Source organism: Bombina bombina, chromosome 6, assembly GCF_027579735.1.
Source record: "Bombina bombina isolate aBomBom1 chromosome 6, aBomBom1.pri, whole genome shotgun sequence".
In the NCBI taxonomy this organism is placed as follows: Eukaryota; Metazoa; Chordata; class Amphibia; order Anura; family Bombinatoridae; genus Bombina; species Bombina bombina.
This window is the reverse complement of record NC_069504.1, coordinates 991174212-991198296: the sequence shown is the minus strand read 5'-3', so window position 1 is coordinate 991198296 and position 24085 is coordinate 991174212. Positions and strand designations below refer to the sequence as shown.

General features: G+C 37.4%; 1 protein-coding gene across 1 annotated transcript in view; it reads right to left on the bottom strand.

Moving 5' to 3' along the window:
* Positions 1-474: 474 nt before the first annotated feature.
* Positions 475-24085, bottom strand: part of LOC128664030 (cationic amino acid transporter 2) — a 100052-nt gene continuing 76441 nt past the window's right edge. The window contains exons 9-12 of the mRNA XM_053718682.1: positions 16537-16673; positions 12042-12208; positions 3066-3174; positions 475-813 (exon numbers count right to left, since the gene is read on the bottom strand). Coding sequence (XP_053574657.1) covers positions 671-813; positions 3066-3174; positions 12042-12208; positions 16537-16673 — 556 coding nt within the window. The 3' untranslated portion in view covers positions 475-670. The remainder of the gene's footprint in view (positions 814-3065; positions 3175-12041; positions 12209-16536; positions 16674-24085) is intronic.

Here is a 24085-nt window from a genome sequence, read left to right as displayed (position 1 = left end):
TTTTAATTTGAAATCTACCTTGGTGTCCTTCACTAAGGTCTGTACTTTGGAAAATGTCTGCTACATCCTTGGTCCGTGCCTATCTCTGCCCACTAGGAATGAGCAAGTGTTTAGAGAAGAAGTATATAGCAATATAAACAGAGCTATACATATGATCTGATGCCCATCCAGCACATCTTTGCTTTCAGATGTTTTATGGTTTTCTTACAAATGGTAAAAATATTGTTGGTATTTTTTTAAATGTGACGTTTTAGAAATCGCGCTATGCAACAAGGTTTTAGCACAAAGAGCAAATCCCCCTATTGGTTACAAATTGCAACTGAATGTACCAAATTAGAAATGGAAATAAATGCAGAGTTATCAAAATAACATGTTATGGTGAGATCTGGCCTTTAAGCTATTTTGGCAAAAAAAAATAACAATTTGGCTATAATCCCGGTTAAGGTTTTAATTGGTGTTTCTGATACAAAAACACAACACAAGGACAATGCTACATACAGTAGCTTCTAACTCATAGTAAGTAAACTTGTTACAAGACATGAGATTTCTTACACCTAATGTGGATAAAATGTCCCCATTTTAATCAAGATTCTTCTTTTTTTGTTTGTTTGGTGTTTTTTTGGGGGGAGGGCTTCTCCCCCACCACCTCTTTGTTTCCATGGGGCATGTTTTATTGCCCAAGATTCACTTCAAAGAACCGTTCTTTACTTCCCATTTCAACTGTGTTGCTATCTTCTGTCTGTATGGGGACATCTGTGGTCTGCAGCCTCTCAACGCTGTGATGCATTCCATAGCCAAAGTAGATAAGAAATCCTACAAGACATAATTAAATTTAATATCAGGTGTAATTTTTAAAATGATGTAAAAACTGTGAATCACTGTATGATTTGACATTTTATTGTTGCTTATATGGATGGGGTAGGGTATTAAAATGAGAAATTTGATCAGTTGGTTTATAGTTACATATGGGTTGTCAAACAGCTCTGCTCTGTGTATAATCTGCCTGACCACTGATAGAGATGTTCTGCTAAGTCACTCATTTAGCCAAATGCATTTTCATCAGCCGTCTGTTAATCAGAAAATGCGACATAGTGTATTGCATGTAAAGGCTTCACCATGTTGAAACATGAACGTTCAAAACAGGCACAGTAAAAGCTGTTTGTCCAGCATGGGATTTGTCCTGATTTAACACATGGATTGGAATCAGACCCATCCTCCAGGGACTGGCATCAAAAGCACCCTTAGATGACAAATTAAGTAAGTGGTGCTCTGACACACAATTCCAAAAGTTATTTCCATCCTTTCACTAAGGCTCAAGTAAAACATTTCAGGCTAAATCTCATATTGTGTCACATTTCTGTCTTCAAGGTTGGCAGAGCTGTTGCACTAACTTTTTTGGCATATTTCCCCACCCTCAAATGTGCAGAAACAAAGGTTCCTCATATCCCACTTCCTGATTATCCCAGATGCACAATAGATTGAAGAAACACCATATTAGGGACATCAAACCAGTGAGAATGTAAAAACATTGTTAATCCTTCTATACCTTGGACTCCTAAAGTCCCAACATTCTGAATTCCATGTGGCTCCTTTCAAGGTGTGTGCAGAAGGAGCGAGCTGCACTTAGTCTTATGGCGCGGTTGGGCCGGGCTGTGACTATACAGCTGGCCCGATGCGCTGACTAAATATAACAGACCTGCTCAGCAGAGAGCAGAGAGCGGGTCTGTAAAAGCGCCATATTTTTAACAAATTAAAAGGTAAAAAAGGCATTTATAGCTATAGCACCTAAATAATGTTATATAATTCTGCACTATGTGCAGAATTATATAACATTATTTTTAAGGTTTACTGTCCCTTTAAAGTCCACATTCAAAATTTCGAATGTAACATTTGAAATTTTTAATGTAACATTCGGTTTAATAAATACTATTCAGAAGTTCAATAGTTCATGTGGTAGGGAATTTAATCAACTGATACATAATAGCTACAAATATATCAATTTGAATGTTTCTATTTCGAATATTGCATAATTCAAATATTACATTTAAAGGGACAGTTAACACCAGAATTTTTGTTGTTTAAAAAGAAAGATAATCCCTTTATTACCCATTCCCCAGTTTTGCATATCCAACACAGTTATAATAATACACGTTTTACCTCTGTAATTATCTTGTATCTAAGCCTCTGCTGACTGCCCCCTTATTTTAGTTCTTTTGACAGACATGCAGTTTAGCCAATCAGTGCTCACTCCTATGTCACTTTATGTGCATGAGCTCAATGTTATCTATATGAAACATGTGAACTAATGCCCTCTAGTGGTCAAAATGTATTCAGATTAGAGGCAGTCTTCAAGGTCTAAGAAATTAGCATTTGAACCTCCTAGGTTTAGCTTTCAACTAAGAATACCAAGAGAACAAAGCAAAATTGGTGATAAAAGTAAATTGGGAAGTTGTTTAAAATCGCATGCCCTATTTAAATCATGAAAGTTTTTTTTGGACTTGACTGTCCCTTTAAAGAGAGCATTAGAAATACTATTACAAATATATAAATTTGAATTTTTCAAATTCGAATATTGCATAATTCAAATCAAATTATTAGAAAATTTTGAATTGAATATTACATTTAAAGAAAGCATTAGAAATACTATTACATTAAACTAATGTTAGAATGTGGTACAAACATTCAAAATTCAAAACGAACGAACAAATGTGTTAAAATTAATTTCATTTTTCGAATGTTGTGAAACATTCGCCCATCCCTAGTTACAGTGCATCTGCATGTCCAGTCAGGCCCTGCCTCATTCTCTGGCAATCCCACAGCCCCATGAACCAATTAGGAGGCTGTTACATTATAAAACATGTCAGAGACCAAATGCCATATTTGATGGGTAAAATGCCCCAGTTGTTAAAGGTTCAAAGAAAAAGAAAAGCAATCAATGGAAGATGCAATATATGGGAAGCTTTTTTTTCTCATATCAATAGAATTTTACTTTGCTAATCAATAAATAGAAAACAATAAAGTGTATGTGTGCATTGTATAACAGTATTACATAACATTACTCTTACCCAGTGCCATCCAGACTGCATAACGGAGCCACGTGTCTGCGCTCAGTTGCACCATTAAATATATGTTAACCAGGATGCTAAGTATTGGCAGAAATGGGAGAAAGGGAACCTAAGAACGAGGAAAATAAGATTGAATCTGTGCTCTAAAGACTACAAATAAAGAAATGTCAGTGCACATGATTTGTTGGAATAGTTTGTCAAGGAATTTCCTTCTACATGAGATAATCACTCATTTTAAAGGGACAAACATACACGCTGATAACAACTAAGCACTGCGTAGAAAAGTGGCTGCATAGAAAATGTTTTAAAAGTACTCCAAAAATTGCAAAAACAATAATTAAACTGCAACAGTTTGGAAACATTTGTAAAAAGGGGTTCTGTAAATTTGTATGCTTGATAAATATTCACACTTAGTTTTTGTTATGTTTAAGTAATGACACATGGGATTTGACAATTTTTGATATGCAAATGTTGGGATTCTTTTCCGAAACTGCAACTCAGCACACAGAAGTTAGACACAACTGACCGTGTAAGGCAAACATCCTCAAACTTGGCCCTCCAGAGGTTTTGGAACTACATTTCCCAGGAAGCTCAACTATATCTTGTTTTTATTTGTATTATTTTTTTTTATATTTTTCAAGTTTTCTTTTGTGTGTGTTTGCGTGTACTGTTTTATAGAGGGTGTTTGGCTATTTTGTTCAGTAATCTTTTTAAAACATTTTTGTGATGCCGGTATCCTTGACTGGTTGTTTAATGTGGAGGGAAGTTAAAGGGGCAGTAAACACCTTGGGATTTTTATATAAAATGTTTAGTAGTGCGTAATGAAACAACTGTTCAATATACTTGTATTATTTATTTTGCTCCCCCTTTCATTTCATTTAGCGCTGAGAATTAGAAACTCCTTCATTTCAGATCTTGGGATGCAGCCTAACTTCTCAAGGCTAACCATGCTACATGTATGTCCCTAATTGGTTTTAACTGATGACAACTACAAAACAATGTCATATTTATGACTGTGGCTAGCCTTGTTGTCTGCAGAGCAAAACCCAGATTGGCTCCTCCAAATGGGGCAAATGGTGGGTGGAGCTTGGCTGTTGAAAAACAACTGCAGTAAAAAAGGTGTTATATTTGGCTGATATGTTATTCTACAGCAACCAAACATAAATGTCTTGTAATTACAAAATGTTACTGTCCCTTTAAAGGAACAGTATACACCAATTTTCATATAACTGCAGGTAATAGGCACTACTATAAAGAATAATATGCACAGATACTGATATAAAAATCCTGTATAAAATCGTTTAAAAACTTACTTAGAAGCTTCCAGTTTAGCTCTATTTAAAAAGCTACTGGAACACCCACTGCAAGTGGGAAATAGCAGACACTCCCCCTTCCTTTGCATATTAAAAGACCCTTTACACAAACAGAAGCAAGCTGGAGTAGGTATACGTCGGTATTCTCCAAAAACTTTGGGGCTTGGTTAGGAGTTTGAAAATTAGAGCAATGTTATTTAAAAATAAGCAAAACTATCCATTTAAAAAAAAAAAAAAACTATATGAGCTATATAAATGGATCATCTACAAAACATTTATTCATTTTACATAAAAATCTAGTGTATAATGTCCCTTTAAGTGTTGCAGAAGCTTCTCTAATGATTTCAATCAAGGTGATTTTGCAATTTGCAGTTCTGATGAGGTGAAGATATAAATCTCTTTAACTTCTGTGATTTTCGAGTGTGCAAAGCGGCAGCAATTTTTTTTTTCAGCAAGCTCTGAGTTTTCACAAAACAAGCTTTATTTAATATAAGCCAATGAGCATTTCTTTCAGCCAATGAGCATTATTAGAAATATCACAACATACACTGTTGCATTACCTTCCATTTAAATAACTTTTAATTAAAAAAACAAAACAAATAAACACACTTAAATAGATATTAGACACTAAAGAAATGCTAGATATAATGGTGCATTCATAGCAAATATTAGCCTGAGAATAATATGCAGATGCATCTTTTAAAGTTATATTAGTTTTTTAAATATTGAAGAAATAAGTTCATAAGGTAAAGGATGCTGCCATGTTGTAACCTAGTTTTATAATCATGTTATTTTGTCTCCTCTGCTGATACCAGTTAGGTACAGTTCTAAATAAACTAATAGGGTGGTAAATTCTATTCTTTCACATGGATTATATAACATTTTAGTTCAATGTCCCTTTATAAAAATAATAATACAGTATTTTTCCATCAGGTAATAATATAAAAGTGTTGGTATTAACAGTAATTGCCTCTGAAATGCTCCTCTGATCAGTGCTCTGTGTTTAGTATAATCAGTAATTGTTTGTTTAGTAATCAGGGTACAGGTAATAAGATTTTAGATATTTTCTTGTAGTCTGATTGGTCTGCTATTTAGCCAGTCAGAGCTAATATCAGTATGAACATGCATTAATTAAAAGATTTTATAGAATGTAACTTTATGTACAGCTGGTCCTTTTTTGGGGATGGATTACTTAAAGTGATGGTAAATCCTAGCGTTTGTGAAACACTAGGATTTACATTGGAACAAATAAAGGAGACTTTCATTCATGAAGTATAAAATATAGCACCAAGCCGGATTTCCCACACGGCTATTGGCTAAGAGGTGGAAACGTCACCTCTCAAGTCAAATAGCGAAAATAGCGTTCTGCCGGCGGGCTGCCTTAGCAGCTCAGTGCAGCGATCGCTAGTTAGAACAAATAAAGGAGCTTTCAGCATGAAGTATTTTATACTTCATGAATGAAAGTCCCCTTTATTTGTTCCAATGGTAAATCCTTTAAGTAATAGATGATATCACATACAAAATATACTGCATACAAATTATAGATTGTTTTCGCTATACTCAGATTATAATATTTCTATAGAATTTAGTGTGATATGTACATCTCTGTACTGTTAGTTGACATGAAACTGCATTATCAACTAAGGCCTAGATTATAAATGGAGCGTTAATTTAATGTGTGCCATAAATGGGCAAATGTACCAGTTTACCGGGCCACGTTAGATAATAGAAAAAAGAGAACTGGTCCGGACAGGTAGCCAGTGCAAGTAGAGTTTATTCTTCAGAATAGTAGTTCAGCAGGAGCAGCTTAAACTATCTGACATGTTTCGCGCATGTCACATGCGCTTCTTCAGAGATAGTGATTTGGGTGCCACAGGTGAGCCTAAATAGGCTAGTATAGCCAATTGGAGAGAAGTCTTAGGTAATTAATTAATCGCTTAGGCTCAGTTGTGGAAGCCAAAATTATTATTAGCTCTATAGGATGATACACTGTTAAATTATACAAGTGTAAAAGAACATAAACATTCAGTGTTATATGTTATTAACATATTTTAGCAGAGATATAGAAAGAAATATTAAAAAAGTATAAAAGAGAAAAAATAGAAAAAATAATAAATATTCTTACATCACATCTTGACTAGTTAGAAAACAAGCTAAGAAATATATATGTATGATAAGTCATAGATAAACAATAAAGAGAAAAACAGAGAAAAGTAAAAATAAAAAAATAAAAATAAGGACAACTAGTACATACATTTTCTCTATACTGAGCAGCATGTAACTTAGTGAAAAATATAATAATGAGAAGTTTAGTAGCTTACTTGAAGTTAGTTCTAAGTTAAAATAGTACAAAAGTGTATTCTAAAAGTCAAACCAGATTTTGAGGTATTTGTTAGGGATAAACCATTACGTTCTAAAGTATAAGATGGTCCTAATTGCACCATCTGTATGTGCTAGGACCTTGTAAGGTATGTAATCAAACTACGAGATATAGTTAATCCCTAAGAGGTTGTTTCTTGTATTGGTTCTCTCTGACGTACAAGGAGTAGCTGGGTATGGGATTAGAAATAGTTGGGTCTTATTGAGCAACTTATCTGATAATTTGTTAAATGGTTTGTTATATGGTTATAACAATCTATCATGTTAAGGACTATGAGCTAGGAGGTCACTGATGCTACATCACTGTAGCATTTAAAGAGAAAGTGTATGTGTGTAGGTCCTAACTTATGAGCTCGATAGAGGGCCATTTGGTTCCCTAATTTTGTTAGTTTATACTTTTATCACTAATACTAGGAGAACTTATGTACAATTATGTACAATTAAGAAATCCTATCCGTATATAAATCATACTAAGAAACCCTGTATATATACAGGGAGTCTTATCCGTATATGTTAATAGTGTGAAGAAATGGCAAAATACAAACAACTCAAAAAGTTGAACATTTGAAAAGATTGAAAAGGGTTAACAAAAATCCTAAAAGGTTAAAAGATATGTTGAGTACAAAAGATGAGTTCCTAAGCTATTCTGCTAGGGCTCGGGGAAAAGAGACAGGATGTTAATGTTTTTGAACCCTATAAGTCACTCTATGAACAGGTTAACATCATATCTTTTGTTGATACCTGTAGGTGATCTAGTTGCTAAAGTGAAGATCCAGTAGACTTCTCTCTTAAGTAGTGTCTTAACTCTATCACCTCCTTGAGGATCTTTATCTATATGTTCTATTCCCTGGAAGGAAAAATTCTTAATTTGGTTGGTATGTTTATGGAAATGTTTTGCTACAGGAGTTCTTGGTGAGCTTTCTTCTATGGAGGCCAGGTGTTCTCTTGCCCTGTCTTTAAGGGGGCGAGTTGTGATGCCCACATATTGGAACCCGCATTCCTTACATGTGATTAGATAGATAATGAATGTGGAGGTGCAGTTAATCCTACTCTTGATGTAGTAGGTTTTACCTGTTTGTGTTGAAGTAAAAGTGGTACTTGGATTAGTGTAGTCACAGCTTTTGCAGCGAAGGAGGCCACATCTGTAGAAACCCGCTGATGGTGTAAGCCAGTTGGTGCGAGACTCAGTTTTTTTGAGAAACTTTTTTTTAACTATATCACCCAAATTAGTGGCCTTCTTGGCTGAAAACTTTACTATGTTATCCATTCTGTGTTTGAGTATTGTGTCTCCATTAAGAACCGGTAGGTACTTTCTGATTATCCTGCAGATTTGATAAAACTGGCAACTAAACTTTGTTGTGAAATATATGGGGTCTTTATCTAATGTTAGATTTGTATGGCTTGTTGTTTGGTTTAATGAGGTAGTATGTGTATGTGATTTCATTTTGGATTTTCGACTAATGACTCCCTCTGTATTATTCAGTAGGGTTTGTCTATCCATTTTTGCTACCTGAATCATTGTGTTTTTAAGTGATGGTTTGCTATATCCTCTAGCTGTTAGTTTGTCTGTTAGGGTCTTGGCTTCTTTGTAGTAGATCTTGAGTGTGGAACAGTTTCTGCGTAGGCAGAGGTACTGTCCTTTCGGTATACCTTTTCTCATGTGTGGTGCATGGCAGGAATCAGCTCTAAGAATGTTATTTCTAGCCAATGGTTTGCTATAGTTAGAGATGAAGATGCTGTTGTTCTCATCATGTTGTAGATATAGGTCGAGGTATTTGATGCCTCTATCATTGACCTTATAGGTGAAGGTTAGGTTTAACTCATTTTGATTTAAGTGTTGAATAAAGTCAGGGATAGTTGTGTCTTTATTATCATTATAAATTAGAATCAAATCATCGATATATCTACCGTAAATAATGATGTTAGTTTTGAGAGGGCAATCACCCCCAAAGATGTGGCAGACTTCAAAATAGCCCATGTACAAGTTTGCATAGGAGGGGGAAAACTTGGCCCCCATGGCTGTGCCACATCTTTGGAGGTAATATGTCCCCTCAAACACAAAAAAGTTATGTGTTAGGAGAAACTATGTGACTTCCAGAAGAAATTCAATGAAACTGTTAGGGAAATCTGTGAATCTTTCTAGCATGTATTTCAGAGCTTTGAGTCCCTATGTGTGCGGGATGCTAGAATAGAGGGAATAAACATCTATGGTCAGCCATTTATAGTTGTCATGCCACTTTTGGTTTTCTATTCTATTGATTAGATGTGTACTATCCCTAATGTACCCAGGTAAAGATCTAACTATTGGTTGGAGTACATTATCTAACCATTCTCCCAGCCTCTCGCATAGGGACCCCCTACTGGCCACTATGGGCCTTCCCGGTGGATTGGTGAGGGTTTTGTGAATCTTGGGTACTATGTGAAAGGCTGGGACAATGGGATACACTACCAAGATGTGTTGGGCCATGATGGGCTTCATCAAACCTTTCTCACAGGCTGTGTCAAGGAGATTCCTAAGTTCATTTCTGAACTTAATTGTTGGGTTGAAGGTTAGCTTAAGGTATGTGTTTGTGTCTGTCAATTGGGAGAGGACCTCAGTCCTATAGTCAGTTTTGTTCAGTATGACTACGGCACCTCCCTTGTCTGCCGAAGTAATGACTATGTCAGGGTTAGTCTGTAATATTCGTATAGATTCTTGTTTGCCTAAAGTTAGGTTATCTCTAAATGTTTCAGTGCTGTCACTGATGGTATTATGTAACCTGGTCATATCTTGTTCCACTAGGTGTTGAAACATTTCGATAGAATAACTTCTACTGTTTATTGGGTAGAAGTATGATTTGCTTTTGGTTGTAGTGCTAAATGTGGGTATAGCGTTGTCTTCGCTAGAATGTCTTAATGTAGAAGCTTGAAGTGAAATGAGATCATTCAGATCACAAAGTTCATCAAAGCCTAAACCTGTATTTTCAGGTAGGCTTGAGGTTAAATGCCCTTCAGGGGTGTGTGTGAGACTCGTGTTGATTAGAGTATTAATATCTTGTGTGGATGTGACAGACTCCTGTGAATTAGAGTTTGGGTGGTAATTATTGGTTAAGCTAATATCATTCTGAATTTGTGTGGTAAAGTGCTTTTTCAAGGTGATTTTTCTTACTAGTGCATTCAGGTCCAAAATGGTTGAAAAAAGATTAAAGTTAGTGTTAGGTGCAAAAGATAAACCTCTGTTTAATAATAGTGTTTGGTGGTGGGTAAGTGCAAAGTGAGAGAGATTAATTACTGCTTCTTTGTTATTTTCTTGATCTGACTCGGATACCTGGAGGGTAACTCCTTTTTTGTAGTACTGCTGGTTACTGGGGTATTGACTAAAGTGGTTAACGGTGTTCTGCTTTGTGATGTTGATGGACTATCAGACTCATCATTATATCTATTGGTGTGTGTGGTATTGTCCTCTAGATTAGGAGTATTGCATGATGTATCCGTCTCAATACTAGAGAAGGTTACCCTTTTGGCATTAGGTGTGTGATGAGAACTGTTTTTCCCTTTATTACCTTTACCTTGTTTTTTAGTGTTGGATCTATGTGGTCTATTTTTCTGCCATGAATACACAATATCTAGCTCATAGTCCTTACTGTCCCTTTGATATTTAGTGGCTTTCCTGTTGGATAGTGTGGTGTCGAGTTGTTGCATAGTGTCGTCTAGTTGTTTTTTGTAGTCTTTGTATTTTTTGAGTATCTGAGAATTTTATAAGGTTGTTATCTAGGCCTTCTATTTCTCTGAGTAGGAGTTCCCTTACTTGTTTTTTATGTTTCAGTAGCTGCTGCATGAGAATGATAGAGCAGTTAGTGAGGTTGTTATTCCACTCCTCCATAAATTCAGGAATATTAACTGCAAAGGTAGGATACTTTTTCATTCTCAGGCCTCTTGGGACCTTTCTCTCTTTGATATATAGTTCTAAAAAATCAATATCCCACCATAAGTTAGACTCCTTGTACTTTTTATTCTCTAATGTAGAAAAAAATGTGACTAAGCTAATATAAGTATGAACATGCATTAATTAAAAGATTTTATAGAATGTAACTTTATGTACAGCTGGTCCTTTTTTGGGGATGGATTACTTAAAGTGATGGCAAATCCTGGCGTTTGTGAAACACTAGGATTTACATTGGAACAAATAAAGGGGACTTTCATTCATGAAGTATAAAATATAGCACCAAGCCGGATTTCCCACACGGTTATTGGCTAAAAGGTGGAAACGTCACCTCTCAAGTCAAATAGCGAAAATAGCGTTCTGCCGGTGGGCTGCCTTAGCAGCTCAGTGCAGCGATCGCTAGTTAGAACAAATAAAGGAGCTTTCAGCATGAAGTATTTTATACTTCATGAATGAAAGTCCCCTTTATTTGTTCCAATGGTAAATCCTAGCGTTTCAAAAACGCTAGGATTTACAATCACTTTAAGTAATAGATGATATCACTTACAAAATATACTGTATACATTTAAATTATAGATTGTTTTCGCTATACTCAGATTATAATATTTCTATAGAATTTAGTGTGATATGTACATCTCTGTACTGTTAGTTGACATGAAACTGCATTATCAACTAAGGCCTAGGTTATAAATGGAGCGTTAATTGGATGTGCGCCATAAATGGGCAAATTTACCAGTTTACCGGGCCACGTTAGATAGCCAACCATTACAACTGGCTGGTAATGCTACAGCAAGCTTGCGGTAGCACTTTGCGCTCAAACTCATTAACCAGAGATCAGACCTCTGGTTAATGAAAAAAATGTCCTGATTGTCCCCCAAAATAAAGTGTATAGCAGTTATAAGGTGTTAAAGTGAGGGGATGTGGGGTGTAAGGAAAAAAAATGGCACTAAAAAGTGCCTTTACATTGTGGTATATGGGTGAATGTGTGTTCCCTGTAAATATATATGTATATGCTTATATAAATATATATTTATGTGTTAATATGTGTATAAACCCATATAAACAGATAAATATATATATATAGATATTCAAATACGTATATATTTAAACTTTGCTGCCCAACGCTGCATGACTTGCCCTCTTCGCAGCGCTAGGTTATGTGCCATGTTAATCGGCATCAGAACGATGCTCCCATTGGAGCCTATGGAAGCGTGCTCTCATGAGCGCAAAGCTACCATGTAATGCGAACGCATTTGCGCTCTACTCGTAATCTGGCCCTAAAAGTCTTAGAATAAACACTGATATTTTACATGCACAACCTCAGCTGGAGATTGATAAGAAATAAACAAGTTTTGGACTTACCATGAATGCAGCTTTTCTTTGATTTTGTGGCTGTCTCCATATAATTAGTGTTGCCACTAATATTCCCAAAAGTGTTAGCACAAGAATAGTGATGCACCAGGCTCTGCCTGACAATACACACTGGGACCCTGCTGTTGATACCACACTGGCAATACAGACCAGCAAAGCTGTAATATAATAACCAATATCTGTGATCTGCTGAATAAGACACTTTTTTTTTACTTTTTGAAATATAAGCTAAATTGTATAGTGTAAATTGAATAATATGCAGATGTATTGTTTTAAATTATATTACTTCTCTAAACGAAATGAAAGTCAAATATTAACTGTCATGGTTCTGAACATGTTCTTTAAGATACATTTTAATTTACTTAAATTATCAAATGTACTTCATTCTCTTGCTAGTTTTGTTGAAATGCATACTTTGGTAGGCTGAGATCTAGTCATTGGCTCACCAGTCGTGCTTAGCTAAGTCCCAGCAGAGCTTTCCTGCTCTAAAGCTAACTTCAGCTATGTGTTAACCCCTTTGCAGGGTCGCAACCTTATTTTAACCAAGGCTTTAAGCAACTGATTTCTTATTGTATTAACTCTGCCAAAGCAAACTAGGCATGGGCATCCACAAAGGGGGGCAAGAGGGGGCAAAAGCCCCCTGAATTATTACTACCCCTCCCATTTGTAACAGAAAGAACACCACACTCATTACATTTGCTGAAATGTGAACTATAAGTTGTCTGGCTACATGTGACTGTAGCATGAATATATATATAAAGCCTAGTGTTTAGTTTCTGTTTGCTATATTGTCCTATGTCCCTTCAGATCAGTGTGACCATTTGCAGCATAAACTGACAGCAGTGATAACCACTGATCAGATCACAGATAGGCAGAGCACCTTTCAATCCCTTCTTCAGTGCAATGCATTCTGGGGTGCTCAAATCCCCTTCCTGGTGGAGCAGCAAGTTCAAAGTTGCTCTTTATTCATCTGATCAGATCAGTGGTGATGTTTCAGTGTGGCTCTGCAGTGAGTACTCAGCTGTCTGCTCCAGGGACGTGCACTCATAGGAGGCAGGGGAGGCAGTGCCTACCCTGTCATATGTGGCCAAAGCTTAATTAAATTTTAATTAAAACAAAAAAAAGTCCCCCATGTAATGCTATGGAGAGGCAGGTACAGGAACGCTTCTCTCCATTGCAGTACATGGGTCAAAGGAAAAGCTGTGCTGCAGCGCCACCTGTGTTCTGTCAATATATTAGCAGCAGAAATTGGCACCAATAGGAGGCACCCTTCTTGATGCCTCCTAGCAAGTGAAGGAGATATAGATTAATCAGAACTAGGATGCAGTGAGCAGGGTCATGTGACACAACTGGAAGCTGAGGTAACCTAAGAACAGATGACACCAAGCAGAAGAGTAAAGTAGTATTCTACATCTCTTGTGATTCACAAATTGTGTTCAGATGCAGCTCATTAACAGGGGGACAGTGAGCATAACCCAATACTGACAGGAAGTCAAGGGGTCAATTCAAATTTAAATCCATCATTTAAAACCCAGAGTTTGAAGTTAAGTGTGCAGTCTCCACATTATTAAATTAAAGTTTTTGACATTGAATATTGCTAAGCCTCCCTTTTTCATGGTTATTTGATTTAATTTGGTACAAACCTCATATATGTTATGTCTGTCAGTCAGAGGATGCAGTATATATTTTTATTTTTCTCTGTGTCTCCATTTATTTAAAGACTGCTGTTAACTTGTAAGTCACAAATCAATTGAAAGCTGTTGCATTGTGTTTTTAATATGTGCTGCTTTTATACAAGTTTATATTAATAAAAAGGAGATAATGAGTCATTTAAAAACTATATGTAATTATTGCAGTTAAATGTTTTTAGAAATAATGCCACTGTAAAGTAACTGGTTAAACACATAGTCAAAAGGAGACATTTAAAATTAAACTTTCATGATTGAGGTAGAGCATGCTATTTTAATAGACTTTTCTAGTTATTTATATTTTGAGAATTAGCATCAACTGTTACTGGCCCCATGTCAGCCAATCAAATTAGTTTTTGAAAGGAACATGAAAGTCATAATTACATTTCCATAATTCAGATAGAAATTGCACAAAAAATTAACTTTCTATTTTACTTTTATTATTATTATGTACTTCATTCTTTTGGTGTCCTTTGTTGAAGAGCATACCTAAGTGGGATGTGCATGTGCATTTCTTGAACACCATATTGCAGCAGCTGTGTTGGCAGTATTGATAACTTGTCCTTTGTGTAAAACTTGTATGGTAAATTATTTCTAGTTTTACAATTCAGTAGTGAGTAGAGAAGAGATTGTGTATCATTCTAATTGCTTAGTAACTGGCACTGTGCCACAGAATTGTGTGAGTGTGTATGTGAGCAGTGTGTGTGTGGGTGTCAGTGAGCAGAGTATGTGTGCTTTATTCTCCAGGTAATCAATACATTTCCGATGAGCTGGTGCTTTAGTGCAGTGTTTCTCAACAATGGTCCTCAAGTACCCCCAACAGCTTTTCATTATAGCTGAATCAGTGCACAGGTGAAGTAATCAGCTGATCAGTAACTCAGTGGTTACTAACTTGCTCTCACCCATCACCTGATTATGTCACCTGTGCACTGGTTCAGCTATCATTTAAACTTGCCCTGTTGGGGGTACTTGCGGTTCTCTGTACATGTGTTTCTCCGGCGTATCATATCTAGTGCCTCACCAGCCTCTGACCTCACTGCACGTCACTGGTCTGCTCTGTGTGAATAATGGTGTTAAATTACACACACAGACAGGTTGCTTTCAGAGGTGGATCGCTGCTACTGGTACAGAATGTAAGATTTGTTTGTTTTTTCTGAAACTGGGTTCCACTGACCATGGCTACTTGTCTGTGTAAATGTATGCTTTTTTTACATACAAGTCTCCTGCTGCTGAATCTAAGCAATATTTTAGATGGACTTTAAATGATCACTTCTAATGAGATACGGTGTAATTTACTTTTTAATCCAGCCATGCCATTCTAATGCCCCACGATCTAGCTACAAAAAAAGTGCCGTATGGCTAGAGTGCCGATTGGAGAACAGTTTAAACTGATAGCTCACAAAAAAAATAGTTTTGAAGTGGGCGGCCAGAGCGCGGTTATTAGAATGGCATGGCTAGATTAAAAAGTAAGTTACAGCACATCTTTATTAAAAGTGATCAATTAAAGTCCATCTAAAATATTGTTTAAAGTTTATAATCACTTTAAATCTATGGAGGTTACATTTGTAAGGGGCATTAATAATGTGTGTAAATTCGAATTTGTGTGTGTAAGTAAATGTGTGTGTAGGTACATGTGTGTAATTATATGTGTAAATATATGTGTGAGTAATTATATGTGTAAGTATAAGTGTGTGTTTGTGTGTATGGCTAATTATATGTGAAAGTATGTGTGCGTAAATATATGTGTAAGTATAAGTATATATGTGTGCGTAAATATATGTGTAAGTACAGGTATATGTGTATGTAATTATATGTTAAAGTATATGAGGCCCATTTATTAAGCTCCGAATGGAGCTTGAGGGCCCGTGTTTCTGGCGAGCCTGCAGGCTCACCAGAAACAGCTGCTCCATAACCCTGTCCGCCTGCTCTGAGCAGGCGGACAGACATCACAACAATTTAACCCGATCAAGTACGATCGGGTTGATTGACACCCCTTGCTGGCGGCCGATTGGCCGCGAATCTGCAGGGGGCGGCGTTGCACCAGCAGCTCGCAAGAGCTGCTGGTGCAATACTGAATACGGAGAGCGTATTGCTCTCCGCATTCAGCGAGGTCTGTCGGACCTGATCCACACTGTCGGATCAGGTCCGACAGACCTTTGATAAATAGGCCTCTGTGTGTGTAATTAAATGTGTAAGAATATGGGTGTGTGTATTATATGTGTGTGAGTCTGTGTATCTGTACGTGTGTGTGTATGTTGTTAAACCAGTATTTTGATCTGAATTCTGAAGGTATTACAATTTACAAGCAGCTGCAGAGCTGGGTGGCGGAATTCTGAGGTGAGTATGGAGAATGGGCTGTAGAACAGGAGTCTAATCTGAGGTCTGATGTTTGGAATGCGGCTAATGGGCAATAGGTCTGATATGATGTGAGTTTGTGGCTGACAGAGGTGCTATAAAACCTTTTGATTTTGGGTTGCCCCCCCCTAGAAAAATTCTGTGGATGTCCAAGCAACTAAGAACAGTTTTAAATGAGCTACCAGAGAACAATGTCACAGTGTTTATTGTTCTTTTAAGGTACACTGTAGTTATACCAACTACTTGATGGAGCATAACTTTTGTTCTATAAAAGATGGCTTCCAAAGTTTGCTTAAAAGGGTGGCTGCTATCAAAACACATCAAAACTTTTTTACAAGATTTTCAAGAGTGAAGCATTTAAAGCTTTAATCAGATTGTATAATGTAGGTCCCAAAGTAATTTCACCATCAATCTCACCATAGTAAAGAGATAAATAGACATACTTATAGCAATAACGCTGCGTGTCACCAAGGTGGAATTAATTTCTGATGAAGATTTTGATGGATTTGTTAAATAACTAGGTTTTGGGTTCTGGGGGCTTCCATTAGTGGTAATCATGTCTTCTGGATCTTGCTGATATCTACAAGATAGAGTTTATCACATGGAATTATTTACTCAAGTTCTTTGCTTACATTATTAGCTTTGTTTAATTGATTACATCAGTGATGGTCAACTTTCTAATACATGGGGGCTGAATTTTTGCAATTAAGCACACAATATTAATATAATTCCTAAAAATGTCCTGTGTCACACTTTCAGATTTAGGAAAGGTTACAGGATACCCTTTACCTGCTTTTCTCCTGCACAAAGGACTCTTTTGAGTTATGGCCAACTTGTTTGCCCACCCAGCAGAAGTGCTTAAAGGACACATTTTTATTTCTATTTTTGCCTGGGGCCACAAAAACTAGTTAATAGGATTGCATATGGCCCACAGGCCAGAGAGTCGGCCATTGTTGGATTACTTGATTAAAAATCTAATAATAATTGCATTATTCATATAACACTTAGAGATGTTAATCCTAGGTTTACCCAGGTAAAACGGACAATGGAAAATCATACATCCTATAATTACCTAAACGCTTTTGGATAAAGTTTCACACATATATACGGTGCACAGTGTATATACGGTGCTTCGTCCCCCTTTAACCCCCTAGGCGGAGGCAAAAATATAGTAAAGATGGGGGAATTACAGCGCATCATATACAATTGTAGAACACCCGCTTCTAGTTTATGTGTGGGTTGTATTATTATGTGTGGGTTAAAGGAAGTGATGAGCAAAATGGCTGCAGATAGTGATGTCCATGCTGTTTTTAAACAGCATTTATAGCTTTATCCAGAAACGTTTGGGTAATCCTAGGGCAATTTACATTGGGCTTTACCCAGAGCCGCTGGCTAATGTCAGTTTTACCTGGATAATCCTATTATGACACGATATCTGACCTTACCCATAACATAGGGATTTAAAACCCTATTCATCATTTAATACTAACTACCTCAACTACCACATCATAAAGGAGGTGTCTGAGCGGAACTCACCAAATTTTGGCATTAGCTGATATTGTTCCATTTAGATAGTCATTGGTCTGTGGTGTTACTTTATTTATAGACCCTTATCAGTAACATTGCAGAGTTCATTTGTTTTTATTTGTATGGTGTGTGCAGAATACATTTGGATACTCTTGTTTACCTGAAGGTCTGGGGAGATTTGAAATGGTTTTACCACACACTCAGTTATACAGAGCTCCTGAACATGAAGGTAGCCAGTTTAGAGTATACCTCATTGAAATTTCTTATTCAACAATGTTACAATATTTATATTTTTCTAGAAAAAAAGAGACACAGAGGCGCCAACATGGCCTAGTAACGTCTATACACTAGAAAAACAATGTGAAGTAGAATGATACTCACAAACAAAGAGCACCCAAAAGTGCCAATCACGCAGACTGGATCAATTAGCAGTGGTCCAGCTCACTGCGTGAGCAGCGGAAGCCCAGAGAGACAGGACTGGGAGAATCCTGCAGTTTACAAACCCACAGTAATCTGTTTTATTCACACATCAGAAATAGCGCACGTATTATAAGTATAAAATAAACGTGTTCACACTAGCGCAATCGTGAATTGTGCTCATCGGGATAGCCTGACTGGAGAGCCTGACTGGAGAGCATGTGTAAAGAATAGGATTTCTGTTTGCTGCCTGCTGTTTTTAATCTGAGCATATCCCCTGTGAACATTCAGGCCTAGATTTGGAGTTCGGCGGTAAAAGGGCTGTTAACGCTCCGCGGGCTTTTTTCTGGCCGCACCATAAAATTAACTCTGGTATCGAGAGTTTAATCAAATGCTGCGTTAGGCTCCAAAAAAGGAGCGTAGAGCATTTTTACCGCAAATGCAACTCTCGATACCAGAGTTGCTTACGGACGCGGCCGGCCTCAAAAACGTGCTCGTGCACGATTCTCCCATAGGAAACAATGGGGCTGTTTGAGCTGAAAAAAAACCTAACACCTGCAAAAAAGCAGCGTTCAGCTCCTAACGCAGCCCCATTGTTTCCTATGGGGAAACACTTCCTACGTCTGCACCTAACACCCTAACATGTACCCCGAGTCTAAACACCCCTAACCTTACACTTATTAACCCCTAATCTGCCGACCCCGCTATCGCTGACCCCTGCATATTTTTTTTAACCCCTAATCTGCCGCTCCGTAAACCGCCGCAACCTACGTTATCCCTATGTACCCCTAATCTGCTGCCCTAACATCGCCGACCCCTATATTATATTTATTAACCCCTAATCTGCCCCCCTCAACGTCGCCGACACCTGCCTACACTTATTAACCCCTAATCTGCCGAGCGGACCTGAGCGCTACTATAATAAAGTTATTAACCCCTAATCCGCCTCACTAACCCTATCATAAATAGTATTAACCCCTAATCTGCCCTCCCTAACATCGCCGACACCTACCTTAAATTATTAACCCCTAATCTTCCGATCGGAGCTCACCGCTATTCTAATAAATGGATTAACCCCTAAAGCTAAGTCTAACCCTAACACTAACACCCCCCCTAAGTTAAATATAATTTTTATCTAACGAAATAAATTAACTCTTATTAAATAAATGATTCCTATTTAAAGCTAAATACTTACCTGTAAAATAAATCCTAATATAGCTACAATATAAATTATAATTATATTATAGCTATTTTAGGATTAATATTTATTTTACAGGCAACTTTGTAATTATTTTAACCAGGTACAATAGCTATAAAATAGTTAAGAACTATTTAATAGTTACCTAGTTAAAATAATAACAAATTTACCTGTAAAATAAATCCTAACCTAAGATATAATTAAACCTAACACTACCCTATCAATAAAATAATTAAATAAACTACCTACAATTACCTACAATTAACCTAACACTACACTATCAATAAATTAATTAAACACAATTCCTACAAATAAATACAATTAAATAAACTAGCTAAAGTACAAAAAATAAAAAACAACTAAGTTACAGAAAATAAAAAAATATTTACAAACATAAGAAAAATATTACAACAATTTTAAACTAATTACACCTACTCTAAGCCCCCTAATAAAATAACAAAGCCCCCCAAAATAAAAAATTCCCTACCCTATTCTAAATTAAAAAAGTTACAAGCTCTTTTACCTTACCAGCCCTGAACAGGGCCCTTTGCGGGGCATGCCCCAAGAAGTTCAGCTCTTTTGCCTGTAAAAAAAAACATACAATACCCCCCCCCCCAACATTACAACCCACCACCCACATACCCCTAATCTAACCCAAACCCCCCTTAAATAAACCTAACACTAATCCCCTGAAGATCTTCCTAGCTTGTCTTCACCATCCAGGTATCACCGATCCGTCCTGGCTCCAAGATCTTCATCCAACCCAAGCGGGGGTTGGCGATCCATAATCCGGTGCTGAAGAGGTCCAGAAGAGGCTCCAAAGTCTTCCTCCTATCCGGCAAGAAGAGGACATCCGGACCGGCAAACATCTTCTCCAAGCGGCATCTTCGATCTTCTTCCATCCGGAGCGAAGCGGCAGGATCCTGAAGACCTCCAGCGCGGAACATCCATCCGGACCGACGACTGAACGACGAATGACTGTTCCTTTAAGGGACGTCATCCAAGATGGCGTCCCTCGAATTCCGATTGGCTGATAGGATTCTATCAGCCAATCGGAATTAAGGTAGGAATTTTCTGATTGGCTGATGGAATCAGCCAATCAGAATCAAGTTCAATCCGATTGGCTGATCCAATCAGCCAATCAGATTGAGCTCGCATTCTATTGGCTGTTCCGATCAGCCAATAGAATGCGAGCTCAATCTGATTGGCTGATTGGATCGGCCAATCGGATTGAACTAGATTCTGATTGGCTGATTCCATCAGCCAATCAGAAAATTCCTACCTTAATTCCGATTGGCTGATAGAATCCTATCAGCCAATCGGAATTCGAGGGACGCCATCTTGGATGACGTCCCTTAAAGGAACAGTCATTCGTCGTTCAGTCGTCGGTCCGGATGGATGTTCCGCGCTGGAGGTCTTCAGGATCCTGCCGCTTCGCTCCGGATGGAAGAAGATCGAAGATGCCGCTTGGAGAAGATGTTTGCCGGTCTGGATGTCCTCTTCTTGCCGGATAGGAGGAAGACTTTGGAGCCTCTTCTGGACCTCTTCAGCACCGGATTATGGATCGCCAACCCCCGCTTGGGTTGGATGAAGATCTTGGAGCCAGGACGGATCGGTGATACCTGGATGGTGAAGACAAGGTAGGAAGATCTTCAGGGGATTAGTGTTAGGTTTATTTAAGGGGGGTTTGGGTTAGATTAGGGGTATGTGGGTGGTGGGTTGTAATGTTGGGGGGGGGGGTATTGTATGTTTTTTTTTACAGGCAAAAGAGCTGAACTTCTTGGGGCATGCCCCGCAAAGGGCCCTGTTCAGGGCTGGTAAGGTAAAAGAGCTTGTAACTTTTTTAATTTAGAATAGGGTAGGGAATTTTTTATTTTGGGGGGCTTTGTTATTTTATTAGGGGGCTTAGAGTAGGTGTAATTAGTTTAAAATTGTTGTAAGATTTTTCTTATGTTTGTAAATATTTTTTTATTTTCTGTAACTTAGTTGTTTTTTATTTTTTGTACTTTAGCTAGTTTATTTAATTGTATTTATTTGTAGGAATTGTGTTTAATTAATTTATTGATAGTGTAGTGTTAGGTTAATTGTAGGTAATTGTAGGTAGTTTATTTAATTATTTTATTGATAGGGTAGTGTTAGGTTTAATTATATCTTAGGTTAGGATTTATTTTACAGGTAAATTTGTTATTATTTTAACTAGGTAACTATTAAATAGTTCTTAACTATTTAATAGCTATTGTACCTGGTTAAAATAATTACAAAGTTGCCTGTAAAATAAATATTAATCCTAAAATAGCTATAATATAATTATAATTTATATTGTAGCTATATTAGGATTTATTTTACAGGTAAGTATTTAGCTTTAAATAGGAATCATTTATTTAATAAGAGTTAATTTATTTCGTTAGATGTAAATTATATTTAACTTAGGGGGGTGTTAGTGTTAGGGTTAGACTTAGCTTTAGGGGTTAATCCATTTATTAGAATAGCGGTGAGCTCCGATCGGAAGATTAGGGGTTAATAATTGAAGGTAGGTGTCGGCGATGTTAGGGAGGGCAGATTAGGGGTTAATACTATTTATGATAGGGTTAGTGAGGCGGATTAGGGGTTAATAACTTTATTATAGTAGCGCTCAGGTCCGCTCGGCAGATTAGGAGTTAATAAGTGTAGGCAGGTGTCGGCGACGTTGTGGGGGGCAGATTAGGGGTTAATAAATATAATATAGGGGTCGGCGGTGTTAGGGGTAGCAGATTAGGGGTACATAGGGATAACGTAGGTGGCGGCGCTTTGCGGTCGGAAGATTAGGGGTTAATTATTTTAAGTAGCTGGCGGCGATGTTGTGGGGGACAGGTTAGGGGTTAATAAATATAATACAGGGGTCGGCGGGGTTAGGGGCAGCAGATTAGGGGTACATAAATATAACGTAGGTGGCGGTCGGCAGATTAGGGGTTAAAAATTTTAATCGAGTGTCGGCGATGTGGGGGGGCCTCGGTTTAGGGGTACATAGGTAGTTTATGGGTGTTAGTGTACTTTAGGGTACAGTAGTTAAGAGCTTTATGAACCGGCGTTAGCCAGAAAGCTCTTAACTCCTGCTTTTTTCAGGCGGCTGGAATCTTGTCGTTAGAGCTCTAACGCTCACTTCAGAAACGACTCTAAATACCAGCGTTAGAAAGATCCCATTGAAAAGATAGGCTACGCAAATGGCGTAGGGGGATCTGCGGTATGGAAAAGTCGCGGCTGAAAAGTGAGCGTTAGACCCTTTAATCACTGACTCCAAATACCAGCGGGCGGCCAAAACCAGCGTTAGGAGCCTCTAACGCTGGTTTTGACGGCTACCGCCGAACTCCAAATCTAGGCCTCAGTGAGCTGGACCACTGCTAATTGATCCAGTCTGTGTGATTGGCACTTTTGGGTGGCTCTTTGTTTGTATCACATTGTTTTTCTAGTGTATAGACGTTACTAGGCCATAATGGCGCCACTGTGTCTCCTTTTTTCTAGAATCACCATCACCAGGGACTGACCATCCTTCTGACCGAGTGCTGCCCTCCATTGGATGCGGGATTATAAGGACTTTGTATTGTACTTTATTTTATGCTGTTTACATACTCTTGTTGAGCTCTTGTGGTAGCTCACACCAATGTGATAGGTGTTCCTATATATTGCTTTTGGGTATTATTTCTTTTAAAGGGACACTGTACCCAAATTTTTTCTTTTGTGATTCAGATAGAGCATGAAATTTTAAGCAACTTTCTAATTTACTCCTATTATCAAATTTTCTTCATTCTCTTAGTATCTTTATTTCAAATGCAAGAATGTAAGTTTAGATGCCGGCCCATTTTTGGTGAACAACCTGGGTTGTCCTTGCTGATTGGTGGATAAATTCATCCACCAATAAAAAAGTGCTGTCCAGAGTACTGAAACCATAAAAAAGCTTAGATGCCTTCTTTTTCAAATACTGATAGCAAGAGAACGAAGAAAAATTGATAATAGGAGTAAATTAGAAAGTTGCTTAAAATTGCATGCTCTTTCAGAATTACAAAAGAAAAAATTTGGTTTCAGTGTCCCTTTAAGATTTGTTTGGAGGAAGCGCCCCCTATGGGAATAGTCTTTTTTGTATTTCCCTTTTTCTTTTGATATTTTTCTGTTTGTCTCTAAGGTATATGTGAAGGGACATATGAGGATTGGAGATCGCTGTGCTGACTTCATAACAATATCTTTGCAAGATTAGTATTTATATTACCTTTTATTTATTTATTCATTTTTAACACATTTAATTATTTTGTGTTTTTAATTGTTAAACACTTTCATTCACTTAGGCCTCAGTTTTAAACAAATAATCAGTAGCACTTAAATAATAACTATGTTGAAGGGAAACAAACATGTTTTGTCATGATTCAGATAGAGAATATAATTTGAAGCAACTTTCCAATTTACTTCTATTATCTAATGTGATTCATTCTCTTGGAATCCTTTGTTGAAGAAGCAGCAATGCTTTATTGGGAGCCAGATGAATGCACTGGGTGAGCCAATAAGATGAGGCATAAATGTGCAGCCACCAATCAGCAGCTCCTGAATCTACCTAGGTATCCTTTTCAACAAAGGATAGCAGGAGAACAAAGCAAATTAGATAATAGAAGTAAATTGGAAAGTTGTTGAAAATCACTTGCTCTCTCTAAATTAAGACATGCATTGTTTGTGCTTCATGTCAAACTGGAAATGAAGAAAGGCTGTCAGCTTACTAGTTCTGCTAGCTTGATGCTTGAATAGGTACTACATTAGTTAGGTTTAGACATCTTGACTTTACACAGCTTATACTTTTATTTCTATATCATTAGACAGACTTAAGTTGC